The sequence below is a fragment of the Palaemon carinicauda genome, chromosome 3 (genome assembly GCF_036898095.1).
Source record: "Palaemon carinicauda isolate YSFRI2023 chromosome 3, ASM3689809v2, whole genome shotgun sequence".
NCBI lineage: Eukaryota > Metazoa > Arthropoda > Malacostraca > Decapoda > Palaemonidae > Palaemon > Palaemon carinicauda.
The window spans coordinates 159,746,720-159,770,492 of record NC_090727.1 but is presented as its reverse complement, the minus strand read 5'-3'; the positions used below and the strand labels follow the sequence as shown (position 1 = coordinate 159,770,492).

At 34.3% G+C, this 23,773-nt stretch overlaps 1 protein-coding gene across 1 annotated transcript in view; it reads right to left on the bottom strand.

The window, feature by feature from the left end:
* Positions 1 to 5,352: 5,352 nt before the first annotated feature.
* Positions 5,353 to 23,773, bottom strand: part of LOC137638728 (uncharacterized) — a 79,921-nt gene continuing 61,500 nt past the window's right edge. Inside the window, exons 3-13 of the mRNA XM_068371055.1 lie at positions 22,506 to 22,705; positions 21,253 to 21,310; positions 19,219 to 19,360; positions 17,535 to 17,632; positions 16,189 to 16,287; positions 13,417 to 13,501; positions 11,824 to 11,923; positions 10,998 to 11,152; positions 10,383 to 10,540; positions 9,159 to 9,279; positions 5,353 to 7,224 (exon numbers count right to left, since the gene is read on the bottom strand). Coding sequence (XP_068227156.1) covers positions 5,590 to 7,224; positions 9,159 to 9,279; positions 10,383 to 10,540; positions 10,998 to 11,152; positions 11,824 to 11,923; positions 13,417 to 13,501; positions 16,189 to 16,287; positions 17,535 to 17,632; positions 19,219 to 19,360; positions 21,253 to 21,310; positions 22,506 to 22,705 — 2,851 coding nt within the window. The 3' untranslated portion in view covers positions 5,353 to 5,589. The remainder of the gene's footprint in view (positions 7,225 to 9,158; positions 9,280 to 10,382; positions 10,541 to 10,997; positions 11,153 to 11,823; positions 11,924 to 13,416; positions 13,502 to 16,188; positions 16,288 to 17,534; positions 17,633 to 19,218; positions 19,361 to 21,252; positions 21,311 to 22,505; positions 22,706 to 23,773) is intronic.

Below are 23,773 nucleotides of genomic sequence, written 5' to 3'. Positions count from 1 at the left end.
CATCCAAAATATCCAAGAGACTTATTATAGATTGTGCAACTAACGATTCACTAATCTTGTCGACACGATGATAGTTACAAACGATTTAAAGTTATTGGACCCAAGATGTCTACCTTTAGCAGTTCTAGAGCTTTCAAATATGAGCCCCAAAGGCTATACAACAAGCTCTCACTACACCTCTGAAAGACAAGATATGAGAGGCTTTCCAAATTGAAATACCTTTTTTAAGAGTTTTGATTGTGTATATTTAACAATTAACACGGAATACATAGTGCAATACTCTAAATACCCAAGAATGTCTACGGAAATAGATCTTGTAGGTTCTGTAGTGCGTAGGGTTTCCGTATGTAGCCTAATAGGACCAGGATAACAGACCTATAGAGTCCTTCCTGATCGGAGGTGCTCTGACCCCAACCCTAACCAACTGAGAGATATGAACGGCTTAAAAATGGAGTGTTCCATTTACTCACGTCAATAGAAACATGGTTAATTCATTTGATATTAACCATGTCGTTTCCTTCTGTAATATGTTGAAAAGTAGGCCTAGCCCTAGATCCCGCTAAGTCATAACATGTCCCAGTTTCGTCTTTCCAAATACATTGGCTTGTGGATCAAAATGTACACTAAAAATAAATCCGTACAGATACAAGCATATAAACAGAGAGAGAGAGAGAGAGAGAGAGAGAGAGAGAGAGAGAGAGAGAGAGAGAGAGAGAGAGAGAGAGAGAGAGAGCATACTAAAGTAGAGGATATTCTAACAAGAAAAAGAAACGGGCGAATGCAGGACATAATGAGAATGACAGATAATACAGGGACAAAAAGAATGGGTCCCTGTAGAGATGGCAAATGAAGCAGTGTGTGTGAGTGTGAGTGTGAGTGTGTGTGTGTGTGTGTGTGTGTGTGTGTGTGTGTGTGTGTGTGTGTGTGTGTAATCGTTTAATATTCAAGTAATTTTTCTGTTGCGTTATAATTACAAACATTATATTTCTAACATAATGAGTGTGTGTATCTATCTATCTATCAATGTCACAATTTTCTTACCTATATATAAACCAAGCTTCCAACTGGGCTCCACAAGGCATTAGAAGAGTTGGAAGACCTAGGCCTACATGACTGAAGGGCTATGAAGCGTGAAGTAGGAGATGATGAATGGAGAGGTATTGAATTTAAAAGCTCACGATAGAGACGACTGGCGATATCTAACCGAGGCCCTCTGTGTCAATGGGCGTAGATGATGATGACGAAGATGAAATAACACTAAAATTATATTGGTTACCCGACACTACGGAATCGTCAGTGAAAATCCAACTCATTCCCAGTCAAGAAAAATAACAATTGCGAATCGTTTAATTTAAAAGAGCCACTGCCAATCTTAAGGCTATAAAGCGGGGTTTACACGGTCCGTCGAACGTAGTTCGACAAACAAGTGTTTGAAGTGATGTTGGAACGTGTAAACGAGGTATGTGTCGAACGCGTTCATCGAACAGCTCGAAGAAAGCTAGTTCTCGCCCGACTTTTTTTTTAAATGTGGGGGGAGAGGGGGGGGGGGGTCCTTAAGTGTCCACAAACCTTATGCATTCCTGGCTGACTCCACCTCTTGTAGTCGTTTGACAAGCAGGTTCGACAATCGGGTTCGACCATGTAAACCCCGCTTAATACAAAACAGTTAAGCGGGGTTTACACGGGCGAGCAGGTCGTCGAGCCTGGCTCGACAACCCTGTGTTTGAATTGATGTTCGAGCGTGTAAACGGGATATTTGGTTGTCGAGCGTGCTCGTCGAACGGCTCGATGAAAGTCAGGCTCATCTTGACTTTTGTGGGCGGAGCTACATTGTTTGACGAGCGGTGTGAACGTGTGAACGGGTGTCGAGCATCGAACCTCAGTTGTTATTCAAACCTGCTAGATGAAACATCATCAAAAAAATGCATAATTGCTGCCATTAATGAAAGTAAGAATGAGAAGGAAGTCGTACTTGATTTCATACATGCATATCGAGCTCATCCAGCTTTATGGAAAGTTAAATCAAAAGACTATTCCAATAAAGTAGCCAGAAACAAAGGAATAGCCGACACTCAGTCTTTCATGTGGAGTTATGGCCTTCCTCATGGTAATGAAAGGGGTGACACGATTCGGTAGATCAATGTACGTGTCTTCATCCATACGCAAATAATTGCGCCAGTCATCAGGCTCTAATTTTAAAGAAACAAGCAAGTTGGTGTATGAAAATTTCTCTCTTTTGATCTTTTTTTTTCCTTCTTAGTGCCACTGCTAAAGCAATGGCTATCAAATCGTCCTGGTCGAGAGACATGTTGACGTTGTTTTAGCACGAGGCACACTGAGGCTCGATGTACTGTTTGAAAGCTCTTCGAGCCGTTCTACAAGTAGGTTCGACAACCGGGCTCGACGAGCTGCTCGGCCGTGTAAACCCCGCTTTACAGTAGTCTGATCACCCAAACTATTTTCATGTATCTTGAGCAACGACAAAAATGCACAGGGCTAACTTGGTCTCTAAGACCAAGTCTAGTCTCAATTGTATCCCAATTAAGCTGACTTGTACAGAATTTGGGACTAACTTTACCTTAGTTTTCGGGATACCACGGTCTCCAAAATAATCCTAGTATTCGAAGTTTATACAAAATAAATAATATTTGTGGCTGTCTTGGCTTTAGGGATACCATTAGCTCCGACCGAATTAGGATATGGCTTGCACCTTAAGCTAATACAAAAAGAAACTAATATCTAAGACTAACCTCGTCGGAGATTTTAGCCTTATAGCATAGATGTGCATAAAAAGAATAAAAAAATATCCAGGCCAATCATGCCCTCAGAGATGAGCCCTGCTGATTACGCTAGTTATAACAAATCCTAATATTAATGGCTCCCCTTGTCTAAGACTAAATTTTGTGGCCTAAGCTTACACGCGCGCGCGCGCACACACACAGTCACATAGCATACATAGGGATAAATCTTCGTCTATGATAATAAAACAAAAAAATATTCATGGCAAACCAGATGTCAGATTATAGCCATTATAACCTAAGCTATTAACTTTTAAGAATAAAAACCAATATTTAGGGTTACCCTGGTCTCCAAGGCTAAACCTTTCAGCCTAACCTAATAAAAAAAAATGTTTAATATCAGAATATCCAATTATGTTCAATTGGAAAGAGAGCAGAAGCGTTGTATTGAGCTGGAAAATCTAAAGCAACACCTGGTTTCATCGACTGAGAATTGCAACATAGGCCAGTATCAAGGTTTAACCTAGCCCTAGGAATACCAGTATAAGGTTTAACCTAGCCCTAGGAATGCCAGTATAAGGTTTAACCTAGCCCTAGGAATGCCAGTATAATGTCGGAAGTAATCAGGGCAACTCTGGTCTCCAGCATTTTAGCCTCTTAACCTAAGATAATAATATAAATCATTGAGGGCTAACCTGACCTCCGTGACTTATAATATCCTAGGATAAGTCTATTTTTCAGGATTGCCCTTTTCTCGGGCATAGCCTAGTATCACACGACATATGCAAAAAAAAATATTCAAGGACTCACTTAATATCAGACTTTACCAAATATAGGCCTACTTAAACTAACCAAGTTCCTATATAACATACGTAAAATCCAAATTCTATTACAGCCATTTGATCTAAATTTTAACATTAAAAGTTTTTCTAGTTTAACATAAATGGGCTATTGGGCTAGGGTAATTCAGTGTTAATATGAGCCCAATTGACTATTATTTAGGGTATTAATGCAGTTTATTGCAAGGTAATGTAACCTATGGAAAATAAAACTAAGAAATAAAAGTCTTAAATTTAAAAACACAAATTAAATTACTTAAACTTACTTACCTAAACTTCGGCCCTTTCGTCTCCAAGCCAGCACAGTGGTGAAGAACACTGGAGGCGAGACAAATATTCGAACTACTGTATTTACACAAAACCAATAAACGCGGACACGTCACAAAAGATACTAGGAAATTTCAAAATATTGCAGTTAAGCTTGAAACATGAGAAGGAATACAGAGGATACGGACGAGGTAAATATGTAAGGATCAAATAACGTGAGTTCACAACACAAGCGTTTATGCTCAACTGCACTGTATAATTCTTTCAATTTCATTGTTAGTACACCTTTTAAATGTCTCAAGCAGCGTTGCCAGATTAAGAGAGCCCAAATATACCAAAGGATTATCGAAATACATTATATGAGCTTGAATGAAAATAGAAAAATTATCAGTACATTTTTTCCAATAATGAATTTTTTTTATTCATGATGTAGCATAGATTTGTATCTAGCATGATAAGAAAAACATCCTTCATAATTTGAAAAGAAAATTACCAATCTGGCAACAATGGTCTCAAGTTTGTTACGAAACGGCGTTTGGCGTGATTTTTTTTCTTTTTACGGTTTGACACCCTTACATTGTCTGTTAAAGATTAAAGGAATTTTTGCTTGTCTTTGGATTTCTGATAGTAGTCATGGTTTATAAATTCTCTCAATATTTTTTTAATAAATATCAGCCTCACTAGACGAGTTGCTCCTAAATTGATAATCTAGGATTGTTTCCCGTGTGTGTGTTTGAACAGCTTCCTGACCACAATTTCAATCGTAATGAAACTTGCAGGGATTAACTGTTATGCAAGAAGCTGGGAATTATTAAATTTTTGAAGGTCATAGTCACGGTCGAGCAAAATGTCCAGTTCCCGTAATCAGCCATGTTTGGAGATCGTTGTCACAGAGACATATAACTTGGTTCATATTTGAGTGTATGAAAATCCACTCCAATTAATAATAGTCAAGGTCAAAGATTAACGTCAAGGCCGAGCAAATTATCAAGAAATAAGCTACCGTGGCGGATGTCTGCATTCTACTGGGTGCCCCTCTAGTTACTGAAAGTGATAAAGTTTTGTTTGTACTCGATATCACAATTGCTGGTTTTTATTAAAACTTACTTTTCGCACTTAATTAGAGGTTTTGTCAAATTCAATGTAAATAAGGTTTTTACTTGTCATCATAACTACATATTTTATTACATGTATTTATTAGCATATCTCTGCAGGTTTCAACAAACTACCATTTGAATTTTATTTCAATGTATAAAAGTTTCTTACTAAAACTGTGTTCTAACATTTTATCCAAATGTGGTCCTCGTGTTTCATAACATAATTTGCAAAGAATAGCAAATCAGCGGATGATTTTATACCCAGAAATATGTCAGATTAGCTGCATTTAACTTAACTCGAATACTTTTGATACTTTAGTTTTTATTTCTTATAGGCTACATATATTTCCATGCAATAAAATTTTATCAGAATTACAATCCATACTATATTACCGTAGGACAATTGAAAGCTTTTTATCACAAAACTTTTATTGTAACAAATAAGATTAAACAATATCATGTAATTTTAAAGCTAAAGTAGCTATGCTGAACATAGTACTATTGAAGTGCAAAAGTTTTGGGAATCAACATGTTCAGAAAATTCAGCCACATGTGCCACAATAATAAGACTTCAGTCATTACAAAAATAATGCAAGCAATGACAAACGAGTTTCAATGCACTTTGTATACAAATAAAATTGTCAAGCATTATTTCTTATATAGGCTAAAGTGACTCGAGTGCCCCCTTACCCTTCTTCTGGTTTGGCCTCTTCTTGGGCATCTACCTCTTATACAAGCTACATTTTCAGCATCGTATATTTGACCTCGTCTACATCTCCAAGAATACATTTGCCACTCGCCTCCCTCTAAAACACATTCATGGAACGCAAAGCACATATTCGGGTCAGCCACCAAGCCCTGTTCAAAGCAAACTGGATGAGGAGGTGGCAAAGCTGGTGTTTCCGATGAAAGAGTGTGGAGGACTCCCTGTACTTCGGGGGTCAAAGTTTCCTCTAGCCCTACACTCCTTGGGGGTTGAACGACACTAGATACTGATCCTGGAACTTCAAACGATTGGTGGTCTTGGAAATTCTGGTCTTCTGTTTGGGATACTGGTAATTCCGTTGGGTTAAATTCTTCGGGCTGACCTGTTTCAGAAAACTGAACTGTGGACTGGCCCTGGTCACGGTGTCTAGAAGCACCTTGATCTTCGGATGTTGCGGTGTTCAGAGACGGTTCTCTTTGAACTGGTAATCTTTCATTGATTTGGAATGGACTGTGATCTTGGTTAGAAAATTGTGTATGTACATTAGGCTGGACAGGATTCTGGAAATGAGCTTGGAACTCTTGATGACCATGATTTGGAAACTGGGGTTCACCTGGAATTGGCAACAATGGTCGTTCATCATTAAAGAACTGAATTTGACCTGGTTGTTGGAACCGTGTCTCCTGAATCCGGAGTGGTGGAAGAGCTTGGTTTTGTAATAGTGGCTGTCTCTGATCATGGAATAAAGAATCCTCTTGGAACAGAGAAGGCCTTGGAGGTTGTCTGATCTCTTGGTTAATAAACTGTTGCCCTTGGAACTGAAAACCTGGCTCTTGCTGAACTGTAAATGCAGGTCTTCTTTCATTTTCAACAGAAGTTCCAAACACTTGCCCTTGAGCCTGGAATTGGGAAGAAGCTGAAGTTTGATCTTGTGGTTGGAATGGGGAATGAATACTAGAAAACTGTGCCTCTCCACGGGGTAAGTTCCCATTACTAGCCTGAGGTCTCCTTCGTGATGGTCTCCGGTTCTGATTTTGAATAAATGGTCTTTGATTCTGAACATGTATACTTTCAGGGTCCACAAGTTCACTTTGGGACTGACCCTGACCCTGGACACCTAATGAAGCTCTTACAGGGGACCTTACTATACTTTGACGATCTGCAGAACTTGTTCTCCTGTTACCTAACTTGATGGGTTGTGGTACTTGTGGTTCATGTCCAGATATGGCTGAAGAACCAAAGAAACTTGGTGCATCCTCCTCACGCTGTTTACGGGTTTCATCAGGCACAAGTAATTGTGGTCTGGGTACTCTTAATATTACTTCTTTTTGTTGGATAGGTACGTCGTCTGCTGTACTTGAATGTAAGTGTGGCTGCTGCACAGCTGTAGGAGTGGGTTGAAAGACTACACCCACTGTACCTTGAGAGTGAGGCAGTTGCACAGGAGCAGAGGTTGGCTGCACATCTGCTTCAAGACCAAGGACAGTTACAGCCCCTATATCACCTAGAACAGTCACTGCTCCTATATCTTCAGGAATAGTCACTGTCCCTATGTCTTCTTCGACGTCTCTTACGGTCTGAATTTTTAATAAAAAACATTACACCCTTACTATTAACTAAATCTATGTTCAACATACTTTATATATCCATATGACAAAGAGTATTTGAATACAATCATTTAAAAGAATCACATAAACACACTATCAATAGGTATCTTTACTATATCCAATTCCAACAAACCAGTTAATAGACATACACCCAATTCTATCAATGGTACAGTTCATGCAAATTCATTCTCAAAATAAAAGACCAAAAATTTATTAGATATAACCCCCAAAGACTAGAATGCATACAGATTCCTTAAAGTAACTTGGTCATTTAGCTTTATGAGGTATTTAAGCATGTTTTTTAATATATTAGTTTCTGTCTACTTCTACTTCTAATCCAACCTAAAAATATCTTAGATGGTCAGTAAATCAAGGTAATTTTTCTAAATATACATGCATGTCATGCAAACATTTGTTTTATTGTAATTAATAGCAATAACATATGGCTATTAAGGTAAATAACTCTTACGAAACTACAGCTGTTTTGAAAGGAATATGTTATTCAAGATTGTAAGGAGATAAAGGGTTTGAAAATAAGGGTTCATTAAGTCATGCAGCTATTAAGGGGGAAAAGGCATCCCTCAGACACCCTCAATCAATATCCAGATTAGCAGTATCGTACATACCACAAAGGAGTAACAGAAATCACACTTGAAAAACAGTATCCATTAAGATATTAAGAAATCTTCCTGATGTTATATCAACAAGCAATAAATTGAAAACAAATCTGATCTCATTATGACTGATTGATTGACTTCTCTGATTAATCTATGCACAATGGTGTCGTAAAATATGGTCACCAGCATCAGATATGTTTTCAGCTTTAACAGTTTGGACTGTATTTTTTTTTTTTTTTTTTTTTTTTGTAAAAATACACCTATTCTAAAATTATACTTCCCCACGATAATCAACATTTTTTTCTCTTATGTATCATTATTTTAATGATAATTACAGAGATGAGGATTTAAAAGCCCCAAAAGTCAGATTTGACTCGCATTGAGTTTTTAAAATATAGAGTAGAACTAGTCCACCATCTTGAAATAGAATAGAAATATTTACCTGTATCTTTTCTACACTAGAAATTGTCACATGAGGGCATACTGTATGAAATTATACAATACATTAATGGATAGACCGAAGTTTACTTTACATGGAAAATAGTATATCTGGTGTTTCAGGAATTGTGAAGAGAACTTCAACCAAGAAGGATCATCATCGGGCCACAACGAAAATCTTAACGTAGATTTTTGCAATTTTATAAACAATTAACTAATGTTTTTAGGTGTTGCAAAAGTTTGTACAAACCAAAGATAGTTTAAGAAATACTAGAGTGTAAAGATATTTTGAAAATCCATAAATAAATCATGAATTTAAAACAAACACTTTTGGAATGTAACAATAGAAAAAGTTATCAACTTGAATATACGTTATAACGCCATAAAGAAAAGAAAAAAAACGATAGATTCATGTGGATAATAAGAAATTAACGGGCATAACTGTGAAACGACCTATTAATGTATATCAATGTTGTTACAGTAAATTTGGATAAATAATTTTCTTAAGAGCAAAAATACAGACAGAGTTATTAACGTATATTAAATTTGTGCCAGATGTTTGAAGTATAGTTATATACTTAATAATAGACTATAAAAAGAACTATTAATGTTTAATAATGTGATTAAACATTTCTAAAATAAAGAATTCCTTAATAATAACAAGACATCATATTAGTACCCCATGCCACCTACCATGACCACCTTTTTAAGACCACTTCCAACCACAGCACCACCACCACCACCAAAATAGAGCTGATACTCTCTTCACCATCGACCTGCCCACCATGCTGCCCCCAACACCGCTGCCGAGAGGAGGCCCACCATTAAGAACCTGCTCTTCGAACCCACCGGTATAGCGGTCGTTGAACCCACACCCGAATGGATGGTTTCATTCCAAAGATCGGAGTACTCGCTGTTGTTGGCCAACTGGAACTCGAAGTCGATTGGGCGGAAGAGCTCCAGGCGATGGCTATGTCAATGGGGAGAAGGTAGAAATTACATGATACAATAACAATAATAATACAGATTCTGTTATAATCAATGTCTAGCTATTATCTGTCATTCTCATTATATGTTCTGCCCATGCCCATTTCTTTTTCTAACATGTTAGAATATCCTCTACTTTAGTTTTCTCTCGTATCCATGTTGATATTTTGTGTCTCTTAGAGTTATTCCCATTACTGTATTAGCCTTTCTAGAGCTTTTTGAGTTGTAAGACGCTTATATTCTAAGGCTTTAGTAAGGCTCCAAGTTTCTGATGAATAAGTTAATATTGGTAGGACCATCTGATTAAATACTTTTCTTTTTTAGAGAAAGTGGTATTTTACTTTTTATAATCTCATTTTGTTTACAAAAAGCTCTCCATTACATGCTTATCCTTTCTGTACTTTTGATCCCATGTCCTGGGGAAACACTGGCCCAACCCCAGACATGAATACAATGACATCAGTCTACATAAAAGTGTTAAAAAGACTATATCCTATTTACGAGAAGTGCACTGTAAAAACCACATCTACTTAACCGGTCACAATAAATACTATAGTGTAAGCTAAAAAAACTATACTGTAAAGACTACATCATGCTTAAAAGATTCTAACTGAAGCGACAGAGTCAACACAAAAGACGTCTATTGTAAAGACTAGTATATACTGTACCTTTGGCAATTGCATTGTAAAGATATCCTTCATCTTAAAAGAAGTGCTCGATAGACTACAGCTAACCAATATAAATTGTACTTTAAAGACTCCAGTCCATTCAAAAGGGGTTCCGAATAAAGAATGCAGTGTACTTAATAATAAGTACACTAAAAAGACTATTTCCTACATAAAGGAACCAAGCTTTAAAAACCTCGATCTTCTCAAAAGTACTCCCTGTAAAGACTGTAGTTAGTAATTCGGGATTAAAACTTGAGACCACAGTCTACACACAACTTAAGATAAATGCAAGACCTTCCTGTAGGTATTAGATAAATGTAAGGAAAGACAAGATCAAGACCCACTTACCAATAAATGAGACTTAAGACAAGAATTAAGACCCACTTTATTAAAATACTATCCCCGTTCCTACACTTACAAGTCAGGGGCCGGATAATCAGGGTCCTCAAAAGGTGCGGGATACAAAGATTCATATTGTCGTTCGTCATCAACGCCGTGGATGGCATACGCGTTCATTCTGCTCACTTTAGGGGGGAAATACTCGGGAGGAATCATGGCAGATCCTTTCCAAGTGCCCTGGAAGTAATTACATCATGAATAATATATACAGACACCATGGAATACTAATGTCATTCTGTCATATTAAGCAATATTAGCAGCATTAAAATAAATGTAAATACTGTAGCAGCAAATGGACTTGAAAGACTCATTCGCAATAATCAGTATATAACAATTGATACGTTAATGATGAAACACTGATAAAGTCTGGTTAATTTAAAGGACCTTCCAGATGACAGAACAAATGTTTGTCGAACAAAACTGTTACCAGGTAACCATGAAAAGAAAGAATATCCGCCTGTGAACAAGTACACAGGTCGTATAATCTGTTGGATATGGTATTACTTTTTGTTGCCATGACAGTTTTCATGTTCTCTCTTATTTGAAGCCCATTTTGAATCATTTTGGTATGGCAACAGTTTTGTTTGACAGCATTTGCTCTAGGTCCTTAAGAGAGCCACTCTGAATGACTTACAGCTGTTTCGTCCCTCTCGGCAAAGTAATCAAGAGCTAAGGAGTGTTTTATGACGTGACGTGCCCCTTTGAGCATTAGCAAGAGATGCTCTCCCCAGGGGCCAAGTTCAACCTCAAGATACTCGTCGTTGTCATTAAGGAAGAACATTTCCACAACTGCAGGGGATAAAAAATAAAACAGGTTTATATAACGGTCTGATGTGTAGACTCTCTCTCACACACAACCATGCAGCGAATGTTTTTATGTTGAACATGCTGACATGAGTCTTCCTACATACAGTAGGTTATATGTGACAGATCTGTTATAACATTTTACTGATCCTAAGATATTCTATAATTTTATTCATTACTTCTCATACAGGTTATTTATTTACTTTTCTCGCTAGGCTACTTTCCCTATTGGAGCCCTTGGGCTTGTAACACCCTGTCTTTCCAACTAGGGTTTTAGCTTAGCTAGTAATAATAATAATAATAATAATAATAATAATACACATTTTTATGTTACATGCAATAGCTGTATTTTGGCATCAATTACACTGCAACAACATTTACAATTTCCTGTACTTTTTCATATTTTCTGAACTAAAATCCTGAAGCAAAAAATAGAGGTTACTACACTATTTCATTTATTCAGTGTTCTGCAGACACCTTTTTTTATCCAGTAATTTAAGGCTATCACCAAAAAATGGTATACTGAAATACCATCTCAAAGGATGGAATCGTGAAAGAGTTGTAAACATCTAAATTCTAACATAGTACAATATCCAATTTAACTTTTTATTCAAAGATATACTGTACAGGATAACTGTCTGCAATACTTTACTTGCCTTCGTAGTCCCAGAGTCCATAGTAAGGCTTTCCGGGCTCGCCTCCGGGAGGGGCTGGGTCATTGAAGAAGGGGGCTGACACGTTCATCTCTACCCCAGCCTGAAAATAGGCATGAAAGAATCATTCATTTATTCAAGGCAATACAAACATGCAACAGACATCAGAGATCTGGTGTGGGTGCTAATGGGTCAAAAGGAGTAGTGTTCATAAACAGAAAAAGTTAGTACAATTTCATTTTTCTCTTAGGTTTTTCCCCTGCGTTATCTAGGTGGTCCTAATAAATTTACAACATTATGTGTCTTCTACAGTATTTTCTTTTCATGCTAAAAAGGTAATACCATTAGATACTATTAAATATTCTCTGTTATTCATTGATTGCATTACTGATCATAATATTTACAGAAAATCACTTTTCCCACTACTTAAAACCTCACCCACGACAAAAAACTTAGATGACTTTTTAAATTCTGTTAATATTTCTTACACTATGCAATACCTTTTATATTTAGTAATTAGGACTTCTTAAAGATACTGCAGTAAACAGCTTTATCGAATATTTATAACCCTCTCTGTGTTTACCTTATGAGAAACAAATCTAAACAAGAATGTGAGAATGCTTGAGCACATGTCAAGAAACCATTATTACACACTGAAGATACAATATGTCTACCACATCGTATATGTTGTCTACAGACTAAAGATGAAAATTGATATATAATCTGATAAGTATGTTTAACATACAGCAACAACAACAACGAATGCAGCAATTTCTAATCCACTGTAGGACAAACGCCTCAGACAGGCATTTAGCCAGTTTTCATCACCAAGCTGGCCAGTGAGCAATGGTGATGGTGGGAACTTTTTGTCTGATTTCTCACATCAATCCAACCTTGTATGAGTGGTCCTGAGTAGTAAGGCTTTGCTGATCATGGTGATACGCAAACCTCTTCACCACGTTAAGATATTCCCACTCAGTATTATAGCCAGATTTGGAAGACAAGATATATAATACAGTGCATACTTTATAATTTACCTTATTGCATTATCCCAACTGAAGAGGGAACAAGTTACTTGATACAATAAGTATGTATCCTCCAACTGAAAAGGACACAGGATACCTAATATACTGAGCACTTTTTATCATGAGGAACCAGAGTCAAAATAACTAATGTACATAAGAATGTATGGTCTAGATTAAGGAGGAAACTCGCTGTCTTGGGTTAGAGTTATCTTGCTTGAGGGTACACTCGGGCACACTATTCCATCTTACTCTTCTTCCTCTTGTTTTGTTAACGTTTTTATAGTTTATATAGGAAATATTTATTTTAATAGTGTTACTGTTCTTAAAATATTCTATTTTTCCTTATTTCCTTTCCTCACTGGGCTATTTTCCCTGTTGGGGCACCTGGGCTTATAGCATCTTGCTTTTCCAACTAGGGTTGTAGCTTAGCAAGTAATAATAATAATAATAATAATAATAATAATAATAATAATAATATGAAGTATGTTTCTTAAAACAATATAGAAAACAAGAAACCTATACGCTGATATTGATTGTACAGTGCAATGACATCCTCGAAGTTCGGCCTTACCGTGAATCCTTGTAGAGTAATTTCAGCCTGTGGGTGGTCTACGGGTACTCCATTCCAATTGGTTTGAATTTTGTATCGGAATACTCTGAAAAAAATAAAAAAATAGATTAAAAGTTTGGCACAAATCACTGAGAAACATCTAACAATTTCTGATCCCAAGTGAAAGGATTCATTTTGTTTTGTGAAGGTGAACTTATATATACAATTAAGTAAAATAAAAAAAAAAAATATTGCTGTTACCTTGTTTTTCAATTAATTATTACAGTTTAAGTTTGTATCTATGAATTAATGGTCTGTGTTATATATCTTTCTCTTCTTTGCAAATAGTTCAGAACTAACTTGGAAGGGGAAGCATAATAAATAAATACTGTCATAAATGAAATTGTAATTTTTAATTCTATTATCTAATCTTATCATTGTATAACTCAAAAATGATACTTCGAACAGTAGTAGATAACCTTAAGAAAAAAAAAAATAATTTCTTGATGTACACAATTACGAGCTAGGAATATTCTCGGTCACATTTCTAATTAAGATCCAACGCATAAGTGGCACTTCTACTTTGAGGTGAAGAGTTTCCTTTTCAATGTGATATTTCTTATCCGAGGAAATTGTTTGGACATAGCTCGATTCATCATCCTTTCCTCACTGCCCTATTTTCCCTGTTGGAGCCCTTGGGCTTACATCACCCTGCTTTTCCAATTAGTGTTGTAGCTTAGCTAATATTATTATTATTATTATTATTATAATAATAATAATAATAATAATAATAATAATAATAATAATAATAATCATAATAATAGTAATAGAAATAATAATAATAAAAATAATAATAATAATAATAATAATAATAATAATAAAAGTAGTAATAATAATAATAATAATAATAATAATAATAGTAAAAATAATAATAATAATAATAATAATAATAATCTCTGAATCCAAAGCCAGAGCTCAATGCAGAAGGTTTAAGGTTTAAAGGCCGCTTATGAATGGTAGAGGCAAGGAACAGTAACATTGCTCTATCAAGCAGGATAATGCCCTAGAGACTGACCATATATACATATGATCAGCGCCCAACGCACTCTCCATCCAAGCTAGGACCAAGGAGGGCCAGGCAATGGATGCTGGTGACTCAGCAGATAGACCTATAGGCTCCCCTAACAAGGATAGTGAGGTTGCACCGACCAAAGGAACTAACGAATTTGACCGGGACTCGAACCCCAGTCTGGAAATCACCAGTTAGGGAAGTTACTACGTAAGCCACCAAAACTGTGAAGTTTCAGTTCTTTACGAACAGTGCCACGTTCAATGACACCTGCCTGAGCATAATTGTTCTAGTGTCAGAGAAGAGACTCATAGCTTACCGAGAAATCTTTCAATAGAATAAACGGTTTTTTATTCAAATAAAGGAAAAAACATTCTACAGTAAACTAAAAGAATAGTGATGAAAAGATTAAATATTACCATAAACTGGGCCACGAGTTAAATTGTAGAGAAATTATGATGAATCATGGACCATTCTAATATGAAAACCTCAAGGAAGAACACGCTTAATGAAAGTGACCATGGTCATCATAATGCCAGTTTATATATACTGTATATATATATATATATATATATATATATATATATATATATATATATATATATATATATACAAATATAAATATATATATATATATATATATATATATATATATATATATATATATACTGTATATATATATATATATTATATATATATATATATATATATATATATATATATATATATATATATATATCTCAATAAATTTTCCATGCAAGTCTGTGTTAATAAGATTCATTTCCCCATACGTATTTTGTCTGGGTTAGGATCTCGTATGAGCGAGTGACACCTGATTATTATTATTATTATTATTATTATTATTATTATTATTATTATTACACCGATGAGAACGGGTGTAAGAAATGAGTTAGCAGCTAGAATGGATATGAATGTGTTGAGGTGGTTTGGCCATGTTGAGAGAATGGAAAATGGCTGTCTGCTAAAGAAGGTGATGAATGTAAGAGTTGATGGGAGAAGTACAAGAGGAAGGCCAAGGTTTGGGTGGATGTATGGAGTGAAGTAAGCTCTGAGTGATAAGAGGATAGATGTGAGAAAGGCAAGAGAGCGTGCTAGAAATAGGAATGAATGGCGAGTGATTGTGACGCAGTTCCAGTAGGCCCTGCTGCTCCTCCGGTGCCTTGGATGACCGCGGAGGTAGCAGCAGTAGGGGATTCAGCGTTATGAAGCTTCATCTGTGGAGGATAACGGGGAAGGGTGGGCTGTGCCACCCTAGCAGTACCAGCTGAACTCGGTTGAGTCCCTTGTCAGGCTGGGAGGAACGTAGAGAGGAGAGGTCCCCTTTTTTGTTTCATTTGTTTGATGTTGGCTACCCCCCAAAATTGGGGGAAGTGCCTTGGTATATGTATGTATGTATTATTATTATTATTATTATTATTATTATTATTACTAGCTAAGCAACAACCCTACATGGTAAAGCAAGATGCTATAAGCCCAAAGGCTCCAACATGGAAAAATGGCCAAATGAGGAAAGGAATTAAGGAAATAATTAAACTACAAGAGAAGTAATAAACCATTAAAATAACATATTTCAAAAAACAGTAACAACATTTAAAAAGCCATTTCAAAAGTAAAATATAAAAGGAGACATTTCAGCCTGTTCAACATATAAACATTCGATACAAGTTGGAACTTTTAATTAGAGGAAAACAAGAAATACTGACCCTTCCATTGAATCAGCCCAGAGCTCTGACATCTCTGCACTGCTCTGATCTGGCAAGATTTCAGAGAGGTCGATTTCGCTGAAGTACTCCAGAGCGTGGCTGAAAGAAATCAACGAATTAGAGAGGAATAAATAGCAATTTCAGTTTTTGTTATTTTTGCTTGTTTGTGATTCTAATATGACATAATATTGGATACCTTTCAATTTTGCTTTGTTTTATGACACATAATATTGGATACCTTTCAATTTTGCTTTGTTTTATGACACATAATATTGGATACCTTTCAATTTTGCTTTGTTTTATGACACATAATATTGGATACCTTTCAATTTTGCTTTGTTTTATGACACATAATATTGGATACCTTTCAATTTTGCTTTGTTTTATGACACATAATATTGGATACCTTTCAATTTTGCTTTGTTTTATGACACATAATATTGGATACCTTTCAATTTTGCTTTGTTTTATATGACACATAATATTGAATCTTTCAATTTTGCTTTGTTTTATATAACATAAAATTGGATACATTTTAATTTTGCTGTTTTATATGACACATAATATTGGATACCTTCAATTTTTCTTTGTTTTATATGACATAATATTGGATACCATTCAATTTTGCTTTGTTTCATATGACATAATATTGGATACGTTTCCATTTTGCTTTGTTTTATATAACAAATAATATTGGATACCTTTTAATTTTACTTTGTTTTATACGACACATAATATTGGATACCTTTCAAATTTGCTTTGTTTCATATGACACGTAATATTGGACACCTTTCAATTTGGCTTTGTTTCATATGACATGTAATATTGAATACCTCTACATTTTTCTTTCTTTTATAACCATCTACAGCTAAATAAATATATGACTTGTAAGTCAAAATTGCATATACAATCTGTGGCTGAAGACGTGGGAGGTGTTAAATAAAAAATAAAAGTGGTAAATGGGTTATAAATCAAGTAGCTATGTACCGAGGGTAATAGTGATAAGAAACATACAGATCTTAGGTTAGGTTAGGTTAGGTGTAAAAGCACTATATCAAACTAGATCTTGTGCAGGGGGTAAATCAACAAAAATGTTGTTAAATGTTAAGAAAAAAATATAATTTCTATCAAAGCCAAATAACACAAGTGTGTATCCACAGCACAGAACAAGACAGTACACGAAAGATATAAATCAGAGTAATAAAAATCATGTAAGTCGAGCTAATCAAGATTGTGTAAATAACTGGTTATAAAAGATTGTATAAATCACACTAATAAAAGAATTTGAAACAGGATTATCCAATAAAAAAAATAATAAAAGATTGTGAAAGTCATGAGATACTTACAAGTCAGGGGCTTTGGCATCCCCAGGGGCTGGGAAAAGGCTTTCGTAAACCCTGTTTTCTCCTGACCCATGTATGCCATAGGCGTTGAACTTCGTTACCTGTAAACACAGACAAATTAATGACGTTTTATAAAGCTTTTATCACTGATAATTGATATCCGAAAATACGGAACAAAAGATGTTTTTGTGCTCCAAAAATATATATATTTCTATGATTATATTCTCCACTCCTGAGTTAATGGATAAAATTATTACATTTTAAAAATCAGATATTAGACATACATTTGGAAATACATATAAATTCGGGGAAGTTATCAAAGATGAATGTAATATGGAAAAAAAGTTGATTGTTTATTCAAGCCATTCCTTAATATAAGATAAAACTTACAAATATCAAATTAGATGTAATTCAGAACAGGGAAATTCAGCTTTAATAGAATACATTGTTTTTTCATTAGGATATCATTATACGCTTAACTCAACCATCAGAGAGTATTTGTCAACCAAAAGAATATATACTTTAAAAAATTCCATGAATATCATCCATCAAAAATGGATCTTATTTAAGACTTTAATTCAAACAAAAATCCCAGTCTAAGTATGTGGTCTGTACAAGTAATTAACTCGCAAGACTTAGGTCCTTCAATTAGAACTTGCCTTAATAGAATACGATTTCTTAAATTTGAATATTATTTTCCAACTGATGTCTAATTATACACATAACTCAAACACCAGAGAATACTTGAATAGCAAAAGAATACATACCTTTAAAAAATTATGGATACAGTATAATAATTCCAAAATTAATCTTATTTAACCAAAATGGATCTTATTTGGATGGTAACTCAAACAAATCTCAGTCTAAGTATGTGGTCTGAGCAAGCAAGTAATTCGGAAGACTTAGGTCCTACAATTAGAAATTGCCTTAATAGAAACTAATTTCTTTTATTTGAATATTATTTTCCAACTAATATCTGATTATACACATAAGTCATTCACCATGGAGTATTTGATGGGAAAACCTGTAAAAATTCCATCTTAACCAAAATGGATCTTATTTGGATGGTAATTAAAACAAATCTCCAAACCTAAGTAAGTGGTCTGTCCAAGCAATGAACTCGGAAGACTTGGTTCCTTCAATTAGAACCTGCCTTAATAGAAATCTATTTGTACAAATTTGAAAATGATTTTCCAACTAATATCTATTTATACACATATCTCAAACACCAGGTTGTTGTGGCCTGATTGGTAATGTCTCTGCCTGGTGTTTGCCAGTTGGGGTTTCGAGTCCCGCTCAGACTCGTTAGTGCCATTACTGTCTGCAACCTTACCATCCTTGTGAGCTAAGGTTGGGGGGGTTTGGGGGAGCCTATAGGTCTATCTGCTGAGTCATCAGCACCCACTGCCTGGCCCTCATTGGTCCTAGCTTGGGTGGAGAGGAGGCTTAGGGGCTGATCAATATATGGTGAGTCTCTAGTGCATTGTCCTGATTGCTAGGGCAATGTCACTGTCCCTTGTATCTGCCATTCATGAGTGACCTTTAAACCAGGGAGTATTTGGCGGGTAAACCTTTAAAAAATTCCATCTTCTTTAACCAAAATGGATCTTAATACAGGTAATTCAAACAAATCTCCCAGTCTAAGTATGTACTCTGTGTAGGTAATCAACCCGCAATACGAACTTACATTTTTAGGCAAATACCCAACAGGGATCCTTGCATTGCCAGTCCATTTCTCTCCCGTTATCGTCGTGTTTACTTCCAGGGGTAACGAATGACGTATGGTGATCCTCCGTCCATTTAGGAGCAGGACGATGTGTTGTCCCCATCTGGAAAATATTAGTTAATGAATAAAAGGAATCAAAACATACAATTTTGTAGCCATCATAATGAATTTCTTCTGTATTCAAAACATCTACCAAAAGCAACTGATGGAAATTTTAAAATTATTATCAAGAACTTCTTCTGTATTCAAAACATCTACCAAAAGCAACTGATGGAAATTTTAAAATTATTATCAAGAACTTCTTCTGTATTCAAAACATCTACCAAAAGCAACTGATGGAAATTTTAAAATTATTATCAAGAACTTCTGTATTCAAAACATCTACCAAAAGCAACTGATGGAAATTTTAAAACTATTATCAAGAACTTCTTTTGTATTCAAAACCTCTACCAAAAGCAACTGATGGAAATTTTAAAACTATTATCAAGAACTTCTTCTGTATTCAAAACCTCTACCAAAAGCAACTGATGGAAATTTTAAAACTATTATCAAGAACTTCTTCTGTATTCAAAACCTCTACCAAAAGCAACTGATGGAAATTTTAAAACTATTATCAAGAACTTCTTCTGTATTCAAAACATCTACCAAAAGCAACTGATGGAAATTTTAAAACTATTATCAAGAACTTCTTCTGTATTCAAAACATCTACCAAAAGCAACAAATGGTAATTTTAAAACTGTTATCAAGAACTTCTTCTGTATTCAAAACATCTAGATTCTAGAACTAGAACATGCACTCAGTAGAGCGCATACCTTCGTCTATATCACGTGTATCAAAAGATAGGCAATTGAATTATGCACATTTTGTCACTAGTTTCATGCACATCAGATAAAAACTGTCCATGAAATGGCAAAGACTTTTTTACATTTTCGTGGCCTTCGCCTTGACTTTGGATCCAACCACTCCCAAAATCTAATCAAAATGTTCTTAGATCATGCCCAATCGTCCCACAAAATTTTACGAGATTCGATCAAATAGTTTTTGAGTTATGCGAATCACAAACACACAGACAGACAAACACAAATAAATACACGCCTATAAAAAGATAATCTTCGCAGCAACGAAGTTGGCGGAGGTAAAAAGCAGCTGATGAAATGTTTTAAGACTATCATCACGAATTTGTTCTGTATTCAAAGCATCTACAAAAAACAACAGGTGAAATATTTATTATTATTATTACTTGATAATCTACAACCCTAGTTGGAAAAGCAGGATGCTATAAGCCCAGAGGCTCCAACAGGGAAAATAGCCCAGTGAGGAAAGGAAACAAAGAAATGAGAAGTAATTAACAAAATTAAAATTAAATATTTTAAAACAGTTACAACATTGAAATAAATACTTCATATATAAACTATAAAATCTTTAACAAAACAACATGAAGAGAAACAAGACAGAACAGCGTGCCCGAGTGTATCCTCAAGCAAGTGAACTCTAACCCAAGACAGTGAGAAGAATATTTGTAAATTTTTTTTTTTTAATCAATAAAAAATATTGTGTGAAACAACAAAATCTAACCTATTTCATACTAGTTTGCTTTCTTGAAAATTCCAAATTTAAAGTTCTATTTAAACAAAATCTAACTTATTTGATTCAAGTTTGCTTTCTTAAAAAGGCCAAATTTAAATTTCTATTTAAAAAAAAATCTAAACTATTTTATACTAGTTTGCTTTATTAAAAATGCCAAATTTAAATTTCTATCTAAACAAAATCTAACCGATTTTATACTAGTTTGCTTTCTTAAAAATTCCAAACTTAAAGTTCTATTTAAACAAAATCTAACCTATTTTAAACTAGTTTGCTTTCTTAAAAATGATAAAATTAAAGTTCAATTTATCAAGCAGACGTTTTTATAATCAACAAGAGTAAAGTAACCTTCATGAAATTCAAATTTCAATTAAAGGAAGAAAATTACACGAAAGGCAAAACCAACTTACGGACAAACTTCCACTTCCACATACTGGTTGTTATCGTTCAAGAAGAAGGCTTCGACCACTGCAAAATAGTTAATATAATAAAAATATTTACATAAATAACGGGAAAAACAATTAACAGGTAAAACAATATTTAGAAAGGAGCTAGGCTCTTGACTTACAAGAGGAGTTTATGATAAAAGAAAATAAAGCAAATTGATTATTCCATTATTTTATTCTTAACTTGATCTTTCTTTCTCCACTGCATGTTGCTGGAAACTTGCGAATCTATATCAATTGTATTGCTATGATTATTTTATGCAATTATATATATATATATATATATATATATATATATATATATATATATATATATATATATAAATATATATATATGTATATATTATATATATTATATATATAAATATATATATGTAGATATTATATATATGTATATTATATATATATATATATATATATATATATATATATATATATATATATCATGGCATAAAATATTAATAGCAATACAATTGTGCATAGATTGATCTCTAACGATAGAGGTAAAACCGATAATTGTTTATGATAGTTTAAACGCAGGTTAAATCTACTAAATGATGTTCTCGAGTTATTTTGTTGCTTACTTCATATAATAATAATAATAATAATAATAATAATAATAATAATAATAATAATAATAATAATAATAATAATAATAATACATGAATGGATGAACTGCATCTGATACAGTCAGGGTTCTTAAAGAATCTTTGAAAGAATCCCAACTGCCTATTCTTACTGGATGATAATACACCATGTCAAGTATATTCTCTTTGCCCAATGTAACGAAGACTGTAATAGTTTCAGTGTCTAGAAAATTATCTGAAAAATAAAGCTATTGAAAAAATATAATGATCTTTAATTTTCTGAATGTAAGTTGTCACGAAGATAATCATCAAAAAATTAAAAAATATTTCATCACATGATTCACAAGAATAAAGAAAATGCTATAAAAAACAGATGAAACTTCTTTTATTTGTTGAAGGCAATTACTGGCTTACCAAATCATACAATTTTGTGTCCAAAAAAAAAAATCTATAAAACACACCCAAACTGTCATTCAGGCATTGCAACTTTATAGAATAAACTTTTATCTTAAGAATAAACATACAATCATTCATTCATTGAAAGTTAAGAGGAATAAATTCATTACCTAAAGAATAAATGAACACCAAAACAAGAGCTCTTGCACCCAAGGCCTATAGAGTAGGCTTTACCTTCATAGTCCCACAGTCCGTAAAATGGCTGGCCAGCTGGCCCCGGTGGAGCCGGAGGGTCATTGAAGAAAGGAGCTTCGATGCCAAGCTCCAAGTATTCGCCATCTGGGCTGCCAGAGAGTGTCAACTGGATGGGATCGTGGTTAATATCTCCGCCATTCCAAGTGGTTGTGATGTTGTATTCCAGCTGGGACTGGGACCTGGAATGAGGGAATTTGAGATGCAAGGGAATGTCTAGGAACGTTTGAATGCTCTCTCTCTCTCTCTCTCTCTCTCTCTCTCTCTCTCTCTCTCTCTCTCTCTCTCTCTCTCTCTCTCTCTCTCAATGATATTTGAATTGGTACTGGAATCTGGAATGGGGGAATTTGAGATGCATGAGAATGTATTAGAACGTTTGAATGCTCTCTCTCTCTCTCTCTCTCTCTCTCTCTCTCTCTCTCTCTCTCTCTCTCTCTCTCTCTCTCTCTCTCTCTCTCTCTCTTTTGAAAGCATGTGACCTTTGCAATAAAATATGAAGAGTATATTTCTATCATGTCTTTCAATCAATGATCACTGCTCTCCAATTCAAATAAGGGCTTCACAAGAATACAGAATCAATTTAACTGTTCTCGAAGATATTTACATTTCATTATGAAAAATTAATAAGTTTTATCATGTAAAAGATCCCGAAAAACTGACAGATATTACGCTATATCGGATTTAAAAATGTAATGAGAAACACTCGCTCTTTAAAGTGTAGCAGATGTTTTTGGAAAAATCTTATAGATTCTTTTTAAAACTTAGTTTTTTAAAACTTATGTTTAGGTACAAAATATTCTGTAACTTAATTCTACAATTTATGGGTTTTTAAATTAGTTATAATGTTTATAGTAGGTTTTATATGCTTGATAGATCATTAGAGAATTAGTAAAAATAATAAAATCCACGTTAATATTTTGAAAACTCAAAAATAATACCCACTCTAAAGGCATAATAATGATGGAATAAAAACATACTGAAACTCTATGAATAGGATAAGTTAATCTGTAAATATTCACACGAAAATATTATGAAGCAAATTTTTAATCAAATTTATTCTGTACAATAAACCAACTTTGTCAGAGCTAAAATTCCACGTCAAATTCTTAACTCTGTAAATCTCTTAATTAAGACACTCTTTAATATTATTAATAAAAATTTCCATCAATTTCTATGTCATTTCAATCTATAAATTCATAGCTTCTGTATATAAAGAAAAAAAAAATTACAAAATTTATTTATTTCACAAA